Source organism: Euleptes europaea, chromosome 9 (genome assembly GCF_029931775.1).
Source record: "Euleptes europaea isolate rEulEur1 chromosome 9, rEulEur1.hap1, whole genome shotgun sequence".
NCBI classification, from domain to species: domain Eukaryota; kingdom Metazoa; phylum Chordata; class Lepidosauria; order Squamata; family Sphaerodactylidae; genus Euleptes; species Euleptes europaea.
The window spans coordinates 88,054,380-88,066,801 of record NC_079320.1 but is presented as its reverse complement, the minus strand read 5'-3'; the positions used below and the strand labels follow the sequence as shown (position 1 = coordinate 88,066,801).

At 46.5% G+C, this 12,422-nt stretch overlaps 1 protein-coding gene across 1 annotated transcript in view; it reads right to left on the bottom strand.

Moving 5' to 3' along the window:
• Positions 1 to 9,973: 9,973 nt before the first annotated feature.
• The window catches only part of SLC2A9 (solute carrier family 2 member 9), a 75,912-nt gene continuing 73,463 nt past the window's right edge, over positions 9,974 to 12,422 (bottom strand). Inside the window, exon 14 of the mRNA XM_056855118.1 lies at positions 9,974 to 10,233. Within this exon, the coding sequence (XP_056711096.1) occupies positions 9,979 to 10,233 (255 nt within the window). The 3' untranslated portion in view covers positions 9,974 to 9,978. The remainder of the gene's footprint in view (positions 10,234 to 12,422) is intronic.

Below are 12,422 nucleotides of genomic sequence, written 5' to 3'. Positions count from 1 at the left end.
ATATTCCACACATCTCTCCATTACCTGACTCATGTCCCATAAACTCTTTGAAAGGCAGGCATCTTTTCCATGTTACAGAAATATTTCAATAATTTTTAAAAATTATTTTACTGAAAGTGAAAATGCATGGATAGCTTCTGCAGTATTGCAGTATTCTGTGTTTTCCCACACACATGGTAGCTCCTTGTCAACATGCAACATCGTACTATAAAAGGGGTCACTCGACATTTTGCCACAACAATCCAAGGTGGGTAGGGTTGCCAACCTCCCGGTGAACTAGATTTGTTTCCCCACTCTTACCAGCTGGGTGACCTTGGGCGAGCCACACTCTTTCCTGCTATCACAACTGATCTCCAGGTGACAGAGATCAGTTCACCTGGAGAAAATGCCTGCTTTGGCCATTGGACTCTATGGCATTGAAGTCCCCCTCTCTCCAAACCCTGCCCTCAGGCTCTGGCTGTGAGAGTTCCCAACCTTCCTGTGCAAACTCCATAAAATCCTCTGCTCAGACGGTCATGCAGAAACAAGGAACTTTATTGGAAGCTTCAGGTAGTACAGGCCTTACACTGGTAAAGTTGCAAGTGAATACAGATTCACAAAGACAGAATTATAACCCCTACAGGGAAGCAGATGTCAAACGTATGTTATGGGAACCTACGAGATAATTGTGCATGGTACAAGAACATCAAAGAACTCAGAGCTTGTTAGTACTATCTACCCACCAAGGCCACATTGGTGGAAGGGAGTCAGTGAGAGCAAGGGAGGGACGTGGGAAGAGGGAAGAGACATTCCAACCTGGGGCCCGTCAGACGCTGCGCCTGAACCAAGGAAAGTCAAGAGGCCTGGACTGCTTTTACGAGTCCAGGGAGGGGGGGGGAAACATACAAGGCAAAGGCCTATCCAAGGCAAGGCATACAGACCCTCACATTCTGCCCCCCTTAAGGCCCCCCTCCCCCGAGTCCGGGCGGACGAGGCTTGTCAGGATAGGCAGAGTGAAACTCTCGAACCAGACGGGGAGCTGCCACATGGGGAGCAGCCACCCACTTATCCTGGGCGGACCCAGGTGCTTCCAGCGGACCAAATAGAACAGTTTTCCCTTTTTCAGCTTAGAGTCCAACACTTTAGAAACTTCAAGATGCGATTCCCCTCCCACAACTGTAGGAACTTCAGACTTAGGGAGGGGGTGGAACTGAGGGGCAGCGACGTACGGTTTAAGTAGGCTGATATGGAACACCGGATGCACCCCTCGAAGAGACTTGGGAAGTTCCAACTCTACCGTGACGTCATTGATCCCCGGGTAATGAGGAAAGGACCTACATACTTGTCACTAAGCTTTTTGCAAGGCCGAAGTAACCGTAGGTTCTTTGTGGAAAGGTAAACCTGCCCTCCCACCTTGAGTTCCCACCCCGGAGACCGATGTTTATCGGCCTGGTCTTTGTACTTGCGCTTGGCCCTTTCCAGGTTCTTTTGCAGCCAGGGCCAAGTGGTCTGCACTACTTGTACCCAATCCTGAACCTCCTGCACCCCCTCAAGTTCAGGAGTGATGTTAGGAGAACCAAAGGGCCCAAAGTTCTTTCCATAAACCACGTGAAAAGGACTGAAACCTGTGGAGGAATGGGGGGCATTATTGTAGGCATATTCAGCAAAAGGCAGTAGGTCTACCCAATCGTCCTGGTGGTAATTGACATAACACCTTAGATAGCATTCTACTACAGCATTGACACGTTCGGTCTGACCATCGGTCTGGGGGTGGTAGGCTGAAGAGAGTCCAGATGGATGGGAGTAATTTCAGGGGCGGTCCGGTCCGCTATAAAACTGCATGGGTTTCCTTGGGAGTGGGGGAACATTGGGAACAGATCCATTTAACTATTGCTCCCATACAGGCTCCCGTTATTTTGGGAATGAACTGGCTTTTCAGTCATAGCCCAATTATAGACTGGAAGAATCGAACCCTAACCTTTTCACAAGCCCAGTGCGACCGTCATAGGAGGGCAGTGGCCTTCAAAGAGCAAGCGGCTGCGTTACTGGAACAGCCATCCACGAGCGTTCCACCGCCTCAACTCCCCAGGGAATATGCCCAGTTCACTGATGTATTTGACATGCGTGAATGTGATGAATTACCCCCTCACCGTGAGACAGACTGTGCAATTGAAGTGGTGGGGGAGGGCAAGCATTCAAAAGGGGAAATCTACCCTATGAGCCCAAAGGAGAAGGTGGTGTTGAGAGACTATTTGGCTCCTAATCTGAAGAGAGGGTTTATTCTTCCTTATGACCACACAACCCACTAATAATTGACTCGGTGCCAAGGTTCCTACAGCTCGCAATCTAGTCACACTCTCTCAGAGCTCTCTCAGCCCCACTTACCTCATAGGGTGTCTGTTGTGGGGAAGGGAAGGTGAAAGTAAGCCGGTTTGAGTCTCCCTTAAATGGCAGAGAAAGTCAGCATATTTTGTATAATATGATTTTATTGTAAACTCCATTGCATGATTTCCCTTTTAATGCCAGAAAAAGCTTTCATATTGTAAGCACTTGTTCCATAGGGTTCCCAATAGCCACACCAGGAGACTAGTAGTCCAAAAGAGTTGGTTTATTGGTAACACAGATAAGCAGAGCTTAGGAATCGAAAGGCAGCAATGAGGGGGAAATGTCATGCACTTGATTATATGAGAACACTACAAAAGCAGGAGCAATACAGTCTCATGAGATAATACCAAACAGCTTAGACACACCAAGGCTCCCACGGGCACCCGCTAGCTACAAAAGGAACAGGAATGTGATCGTTAGGGAAACAGACCTTGAACGGGAGTCTGAGAAAACGAAACTATCCCTAGACACAGAGAGCAGGCCTGACACATATTCGTTTGTTCGAATAGCTTTTGCTCTTACTACAGGTCACTATTTTCCTACACAGAAGCGTAGAATGACTATTCACTTATCTGGGAGAAATTAAAGGGTGTACTGTGAGATAACATGGGGAGAGGGCATGGGGGGACTAAAATGGCTCTCTGCGTCTGGTCAGGCCCTGCTAGCTGTGCCCTTGGCTCTGTTAACTTGGTCACAAGCCAGCGTGGTGTAGTGGTTAAGAACGGATGGTTTGGAGCGGTGGAGTCTGATCTGGAGAACCGGGTTTGATTCCCCTCTCCTCCACATGAACGGCGGAGGCTAATCTGCTGAACTGGATTTGTTTCCCCACTCCTACACACGAAGCCAGGTGGGTGACCTTGGGCCAGTCACACACTCTCAGCCCCACCCACCTCACAGGGAGCCTGTTGTGGGAAGGGGAAGGGAAGGTGATTGTAAGCCGGTTTGATTCTCCCTTAAGTGGCAGAGAAAGTCGGCATATAAAAACCAACTCTTCTTCTTATTCTACATTAGACTAAAATGGAGTGCCAGCCAGTCAAGTACTCCAAGAATGGTTGCATCAGAAGATTGCTGAGCACTCCTGAATGCCAGGAACAATTCTGTTTCAGAGGGCTTACTGTCATACATAAGACATGGTTTGGAACAGGTCCAGATTTGGAAAGTCCCAACTGTACAGACCTAATATGAAGGACTAGAGACAGCTTTCTCCCTTGTGTGATGCTCAGATGCAGAGTCACCCAAGGAAGCAGATGGAAAGTTGTTTGATATGGACTGAGAAAATTAAATTCTCATCTTTTTCATACAATAGGTAACATATGGGATTCACAGTCACAAAATGTGGCAATAACCACTACTTGTTTAGGTGGCTCAGACAGGATTAACAGATTCTATGGAGGATTAATCTATTAACAGCACTAACCATTATAGCTAAATGGACTGTTCATGTACATGGGAAATTACAAAATATTCACTATATGATTTTGATACAACAGCAGTGCACTATGTACAAACAATCTCTGTAAATGACTGACAGTCTTGTACAAAGCTGAAAAAAGAAACAGCTACAAAGATTTCTTTGAAAATCTGACTGTGTATGCACATTATGGAAGTACTGGTTTTAAAAACAGTAAGAAGAGTTGGCTTTTTATATGCTGATTTTCTCTACCTTTTAAGGAGAATCAAACTGGCTTACAATCTTCCCCCCTTTCCCGCCCCACAACAGATGCCTTGTGAGGTAGGTGGGCCTGAGAATTCGGAGAGAACTGTGACTGGCTCAAGGTCACCCAGCTGGTTTCATGTGGAGTGGGGAATCAAACCCAGTTCTCCAGATTAGAGTCCACCGCTTTTAACCACTATCACGCTGGCTCTCGTAACTGAAGAACACCCACTTATTCAAGTCAAAAAAGCATGTCATCTTTTAACATTTTGTCATTGCAAATACTGCTGTTTATTAGTGATTTGGCTTAACAAACAAGTGAATGAAGCCTCTGGTTTACTCTCCGTGTAACAGAGTGTGCCAGTGATTTAAGCTGCAAGCCAATGTGGTGTAGTGGTTAGAGTGCTGGGCCAGGATCTGAGAGACCCGGAATTGAATCCCCACTCCGCCATGGGAAGTTCATAGGGAGACCTTGGGCCAGTCAGACACTAACTGATAAAATGGAGAAGGAGCAAATGTCAGCTGCTTTGGGTTCCCATTGGGGAGAAAGGGGGGTATATAAATGAAGTAAATAAATAAATTCTGCCCCCCTTCTCTGCCATGTGCATGAGCATACAGCTGTCTGCTGAGGAACTCCTTGGAGGGCCCAAGATCCCCCCTCCCCTCTTCTTTCATGGAGTGGCCATGCCAGCGAGGTTTAGCCGAGCGCTCATGACCCAGCAATTCCCCCCTGGACAATCTGGCAGCACCCCCTGCCCAAGGCCCTCTGCGTGCCCAACCTGCTTCTGCTAAGAGCCGCCTGTGCACTTCCCAGGGAATGCTGCAGTGGCTGCCAGATTGATGAGTGAGGGGTGTGGGTCGAACTCTGCTTGGGTTTCATTGTCTGGCCCCCATGGTGTGTCGATACAGCAATGGTTCAGCCGGCACAGTGAACCACTGTCACTCCATAATCTGCTGTCCACACACACATATGCATACGAGCAAAGAGAACAGGGTTTCCGCCCCCGCCCCCATGTCTGAACTTTCAACGGGCTCAAGGCTCAAGGCTTTGTGCATGCTAATTTCTAGGTAAATCAAACAAAAACTGCAAGTGAAAAGTATTAGCTACATTTTATTCATTTTTTGATTACATTCAGAGCATCTGACACCTACGGACCCCGTCTTTGTTGACTTCAAGTGCAGAAGGGTCTGGGCTGGCTCACGGGTTCCTTGGAAGCCACTGAACAGCCAGCCAAACACCGGGACCAGAAGAATCCCACAGGAAGCTTAGAATTTGGTGAAATATCACATAACAGAAACAGGAATCCACTTAGTTCAACTGAAACCCATCAGCCACACCTGGAAAAGAGTACCTAGGGCACATTTTTGAGCTTCTGTTCTTCAAGTTACAGGAATATACAATGGAAATAGGAAAGGACCACTGGATGGTGAGATCTTGGAAATCTGAGGTATTTTTGGCATGTCTTAACATTGAATATGACAACTTTCCTGCTCAAGTTGATGAATGGTGTGTATTCTCCCATGCATGAATCATAAAACAATTCTTTCTGTGAAAGCTACATGCCCATTAACACGGAGTCTGCACTTTCCATTATCTCAGTTCTGCTTATCTCCAGCCTCATTTTTTTGTTCACAGTTGAAGTGATGTTATTCAAGCCTGAGGTAGGTAGGAGATGGCCACAGAAATCATATGCTCCTGAAAATGCCACAGAGACGTGTGCATTCTCCTGCAAGGGCGCAAATGGGAGTGGCAATGCTTAGTAAGCCATGCATTGGGGAGGGGAAGGTGGCAGAGCATAGCTCCATCAGATCTCAGAAGCTAAGCAGGGTCGGTACTTGGATGGGAGACCTCCAAGGAAGACTCTGCTGAGGAAAGCAAGGGCAAACCACATCTGCTTCTCACTTGCCTTGAAAGCCCCTTGCTGGGGTCACCACAGGTCAGTTGCCACTTGACAGCCCTTATGCACGCACACAATCTATGTATTACAGCACCTCCCAGAAAGTGGTTATACTGCTGGGGTAAAATCTGGGAGAATTGAGTTCAAATTCTCATGCTCCAGCAACGCTCACTGGGTGATGTGGCTAGTCCCTACCTCACAGGGTTGTTGTGGGGATAAAATGAGGAATGGAAGAGCCACAAACATGGCCCAAGGACCCTTGGATGAAAGGCGGAATACAAACAGATGGACACTAGGCTAGGGGGGCAAATAGTTCTCTCTCAGTCTGCAAAATCACACCCAAGCCTCATTTGCTCTTTGATCAAGGAAGGGGAAAGAGGCAAGGAAGCCTCCATAATCTATGGTCAAATGAGACCACAAATATTTGTGTATTCAGTTATGGGGATCCAAAGCAAACAGAAGAGTACATTCCAGAGGGCTGTTACGTCCCAGAATGAGGGGCTGTCATTAATTTAAAGGAGTTTAATTGACAGTTGTTAAAATGTGTTTAGTTCAGGTCCGTTTGCCGATATAAGCAGATTTGGTTTGACAAACTTTATACGATGCAGTTTTGTCACCAATATCTGCAAGGCTCTAGGAAGCAGCACAGGGTGACGCTACACGTGGGTTTGAACTTTGGTTATGCATATTCCACAGTTAAGGGGTGGAGTTATCTCCTTGTAATGACCCCTAAGACAGTGGATAGAGGAATCTGGTGGCTTCAGTGGACTTACATGGAACCAGACGTTTTGACACATTAGATGTGTGTGTGTGTGTGTGTTAAGTGCCATCAAGTCGCTTCCGACTCATGGCGACCCTATGAATGAAAGTCCTCGAAAATGGCGACCCTATGAATGAAAGTCCTCGAAAATGTCCTATCTTTGACAGCCTTGCTCAGATCTTGCAAATTGAAGGCTGTGGCTTCCTTTATTGAGTCAATCCATCCCTTGTTGGGTCTTCCTCTTTTCCTGCTGCCCTCAACTTTTCCTAGCATGACTGTCTTTTCCAGTGACTCTTGTCATCTCATGACGTGACCAAAATACGACAGCCTCAGTTTAGTCATTTTAGCTTCTAGGGTCAGTTCAGGCTTGATTTGATCTATAACCCACTGATTTGTTTTTTTGGCAGTCCACGGAATCTGTAACACTCTCCTCCAACATCACATTTCAAAGGAATCTATTTTCTTCCTATCAGCTTTCTTCACTGTCCAGCTTTCACACCCATACATAGTAATAGGGAATACGATGGCATGAATTAATCTAGTCTTGGTGGCCAGTGACATATCCTTACACTTCAAAATATTTTCTAGCTCCTTCATGCCTGCCCTTCCCAGTCTCAAACTCCTTCTGATTTCTTGGCTGCAGTCTCCCTTTTGGTTGATGGTGGAGCCAAGGAATAGAAAGTCTTGAACAATTTCAATTTCCTCATTGTCAGCCTTAAAGTTGTGTAATTCTCCTGTAGTCATTACTTTTGTTTTCTTGATGTTCAGCTGTAGTCCTGCTTTGGCACTTTCTCTTTCAACTTTCAGCAGTAGTCGTTTAAAATCTTCACTATTTTCTGCCAATAATGTAGTGTCATCAGCATATCTCAAATTATTAATGTTCCTCCCTCCAATTTTCATTCCACCTTCATCTAAATCTAATCCAGCTTTCCTAATTATATGTTCTGCATACAGATTGAAGAGATAGGGAGATAAAATACATCTTTGTCTGACACCTTTGACAATTGGAAACCATTCTGTTTCTCCATATTCTGTTTTAACTGTGGCCTCTTGTCCAGAGTACAGGTTGCGCATTAAAACGATCAGATGTAGTGGCACACCCATTTCTTTTAAAACCAGCCATAGCTTTTCATGATCCACACAGTCAAAAACTTACATTAGATACAGACTCCTAATCAGGGCCTGAATTACCAGGGCCACTTTTAACATCCAATAATCAGGAAATACCAAACCCAAATACATGAACAGGAAAGCAGTGAACATTTATCAGTGGTTCCCAAATAGGATCAATCTGCAACCTTAACTTAAAAATTTGAGTGGGGCTGTGGCTCAGTGGAAGAGCATCTGCTCGGCATGCACAAGGTCCCAGGTTCAAAGCCTGCCGTCTCCAGTTAAAAGGATCAGGTAGAATGTTTGAAAGACCTCGACCTGAGTCCCTGGACAGCCATTGCCAGTGTGAGTAGAGAGTGCTGACCTTGACGGGCTTATTCAGTATAGGCTCGTTTTATATTGGTATGATTAAATTGAAGCCCACAACCCAAAGTTAAACTCAGCAGTCTTTCTCTTACATATTGTCTGAAAATGAACCTGAATTTCTTTGGGCGATGCTGTTTAGGATGGAGCATGGGCCTGAAATTCAAGCAGGCACTGTGAATTGGCATCTACACTTTGAAATGTTGGGCTTGTTGGCAACGTGATTGTTGCACTAAGACAGTTTGATCAAAATTGTTAAAATAAAAATTAATAAATACTTCCAGAAACTGATATTACACGTACCCCAAACCTGAAAACATTATTGAAAAAGGATTTGCTTAGCCTGAAAATGTCCGTGGACTATACGTTGGCGATAAGGGAGACAGATTAAATTATTTTATTTACATAGTGGTTGCTCTGCCACAAAAATGATTCTGAAGTCCTAAAAAGCTGCAATTTGGCTGTAATAAAGATACTCTACTTCAAAGCACTTCAAAGCAAGTTATCGTGGAGAGTTTGATTTCATTAATTTCCTTGATTTCATTTAAATATGGGAGACAACACAGACAAAGAAAAAAGATGGTATGGCCTGAGATTTAAGTAATATCTTATATCACATTTGAGTCCAAGAAATCTGTAATATGTGGAGAATGTCCAGTGCTTCTTCCCTGAGCCCAGGTAGTTCTTGGAAAACTGTGAAATTCAAGAGGGTGAGAAGCTGTCAATCAGATTGCACAACACAGACATGGAAAGACAGTCTTCTAGCAGGGCACGCAAACATCTGTTGTCATTTTGCAAGCAGGTGACAACTTCAATGGGAGCGGTTGCCATTGGGGCAACTCCTCCCCTTAGAAGGGCCTGCCTGAGGAAAGTGCCTTCCACGGGGTCAGTTCTTTGGCCCAGTCATCCAGGCGACTGCTTCAGGTGGTGCAATGAGGAAGGGGCCGATCCGCTGCAGGGGCTCGACTTACTCCCAGCCATCAGCAGCACAGGAGGGGACCAGCATTCCTGCTTGCATCTGCACCGATACCAGCTGCGGCTGAGCTGGGCTTCTTTGGTGTTGCTTGCAAGGCTTGGATCCAGACCAGAAGTGAGGGGGTGATCTTGGTCAGGGCGATCAAAGACCTTCAATGGACTGCTACGCAGGAAGGTGCTGTGTGCAGCTGCCTCTCCTTTAGCTGGTCTTGGAAGAACTGGGCCAAATAGCAAAGGCATACCACAGAGGCAGCATTCTTCCCCACTGTTTCCCTTACCTGCCATCCCTAAAGGTATTCCCTGACTTTAGAGAGCATCTTGGGGAAACTGCCAGGAAACATTCCAGTGCTTCTTGCCCCAGCCCCAAATGGTCGGGCCAGATGGCTGGGACCAAAATACAGCAGCAGAACCTGCCCAGGGAGAGGTCGATCTTACGAAGATGCACAACATTAAGAATATGGGGATGGGAGGAAAACACGTGGCCCCAGCGTCCAGAGCAGTGAAACATCTTGGTTACGGCTCCTTTGAAATGACATCTAACTAATGTGACCCGCTAATTTTTCTCTTGTCTACCTGAATAAACAAGGACCCGTCTGGAATCAGAATAGCTGGAAGTGAAAATTGCAATCCGTTCTGCTTCCTCTAGCAGCTTTTCCCTACGAATTTTGCATTATCCCCCCTCCCCTGCCTCTTGTACCGTAGGTCAGCCCCAGTGACAGCAAATTCCCCTACAATCATACTGAGGTTTTTTGGTTTTTTTTTTTTTTTTTTTTTAAAGAGAGCTATCTTGGCAGACAGCACAGGTATGGTATCAGTCCATTTGGTACAAAAATATTCTCTGGTAAAAATAGGGTTTAACATATTCTGGCTTTGGTTTCCCCATTGTCCAGCGCAGAAGAGAAGGGAGGCTCTTGTCCGCCACTCGATTTTCTTGTGGCTGCGAACTGGTCCATCTCACGCACTTCTGAAGACGCCTTCTTTTTGGCAAATGCTTGATTGATTTCAAGGAGCGTTTTGTTTTTTGTTTCGGGAAGGACGAAAAAGAGGAAGGTGGCTCCAGCCAGACAGACGGCTGCAAACACCAAGAAGCAGTAAGTCTGCAGGCCACTCTGCAAAAAAAGGAAGAGTGCAGCGTTACCAGGACCAAAGAAGCCAGGACTGCAGCTGGAAAATATGTGAATGCTACAGAAAAGTCTTTCAACATGCACAGAGAACATTTTTATTGAGTAGCCAGAGCCCCCCCCCCCCATGCAGGATTAGGGTTTGAAAATCTGGATGCTGTCCAAACTCATGTGCATTTCTGTCATACTCCTGTTTGGAGTGGGGGTGGAGGAAACAGAAGAGACTTCTATTTGTGAAAGGGCAACAAAAACATTCACCTAATAGTGTGACTAGGAGCCCCGTGGTGCAGAGTGGTAAGCTGCAGTAATGCAGTTCGAAGCTTTGCTCACGACCTGAGTTCGATCCCGACAGAAGTCGGTTTCAGGTAGCCGGCTCAAGGTTGACTCAGCCTTCCATCCTTCCGAGGTCAGTCAAATGAGTACCCAGCTTGCTGGGGGTAAAGGGAAGATGACTGGGGAAGGCACTGGTAAACCACCCCACAAACAAAGTCTGCCTAGAAAATGTCGGGATGTGACATCACCCCATGGGTCAAGAATGACCCGATGCTTGCACAGGGGACCTTTACCTTATAATAGTGTGACTGTCAACTCATCCTAATGTTTATGCAATGAAATAAAATGTAGGGAGAGTCCTGAGCCACCATTTGCCTGTCTTTATGGGATCAGGAGTTCTGACAGGGGAATCCAATTGGAACCGGTACTGTGGAGCCCATAAGCCTGTGTACAGTGGATTTTATTTGGTGTCTGTAAGTGTGTGTGTGTGTGTGTGTGTGTGTGTGTGTGTGTGTGTGTAGGTATGCTGGATATGGTAGGGCTTTCCCTCTTTTCTCATCTCTTCCAGCTCTTCTCACACTTACCTTCATGTCTTACAGAGAGGGTCCCTCTCCTTCCACCCCTCATGAAGACAAACGGGCTAGCCAAGTTGCAGAGTAAGCCCCCCACCCCCAGTTGCCTTTTAAGCTCTGGCTACTGCTTGGGCTTCATTGAGAGGAGGCTGGCACGTGGCCCTCCCTCTGCCCCTTCAATCCCACCCCCACACCTCACTGCCCTCCCACTGCCTTTAGCCCACCTGGGCATCAGGCAGAGGTGGTGAGAAGTGAGGGTCACAGAGACCTGAGAAAGAACAAGAGGCAGAGAAAGGGGAAGGAGAGACTGTGACAAGGGAAAGTGCAGGACAGGACAGAATGGCAGGAAGCTGTCACTGTCAGGGCAAGCGGGCACCAGCAAACACATCATCTAGTGCAAGGCTGGGGACCCCTGGAATCATGCATCTAATATTATGCAATTGATAGACTCCAATCTACGCAGAAGCAGCATTCAGGAATCCATATGTAGAGTCCTGTAGGTACTCTTACAATTTTGGCTGGTAAACTCTGCAGGGAAGAACCTCCCACCTTGCACTGTGTAAGGAAGCATGCCCACTGAATACACTGCAGAAATAAATAACAATGAGCATAGCGAACTCTTGTGGGCATGGTTTGCCCAATTCATGTCAGCACAGTGGGGAGTGTGAATATAGGTCAGCTTCCTCTACTCAAAGGGATATTGTGGGCAGTGCAATTCATAAATGCCCTGGAAGTCAGGGACAGAAATATGGAGTGGTTGCAACTCAAAACTATGTAGAGCTCAGCATCACATAGAGTTGGAAGGGACCTCCAAGGTCATCTAGTCCAACCCCCTGCACAATGCAGAAAAATCACAACTACCTACTGCTCACACCCCCAGTAACTCCTACTCCATGCCCAGAAGATGGCAACAAAAACCCTCCAGGATCCCTGGCCAATCTGGCCTGGAGGAAAATTCCTTCCTGACCCCAAAGTGGCGATCGGCATTACCCTGGGCATGTAAGAAGGGGCCATGAGAGTCAAGCACTGACACAACCCTACCTGCCCTCCCTCTCATGACCCGCCTAAGTTCACAGAATCAGCATTATTGTCAAATGGCCATCTAGCCTCTGCTTAAAAACCTCCAAAGAAGAGCCCACCACCTCACAAGGAAGCTAGTTCCACTAAGAAACTGCTCTAACTGTCAGAAAGTTCTTCCTAATGTTTAGCCAAAAACTCTTTTAATTCCAACCCGTTGGTTCTGATCCAACCTTCTGGGGCAACAGAAAACAATTCAGCACACCATCCTCTCTATGACAACCCTTCAAGTACTTGAAGACCATTATCATATCA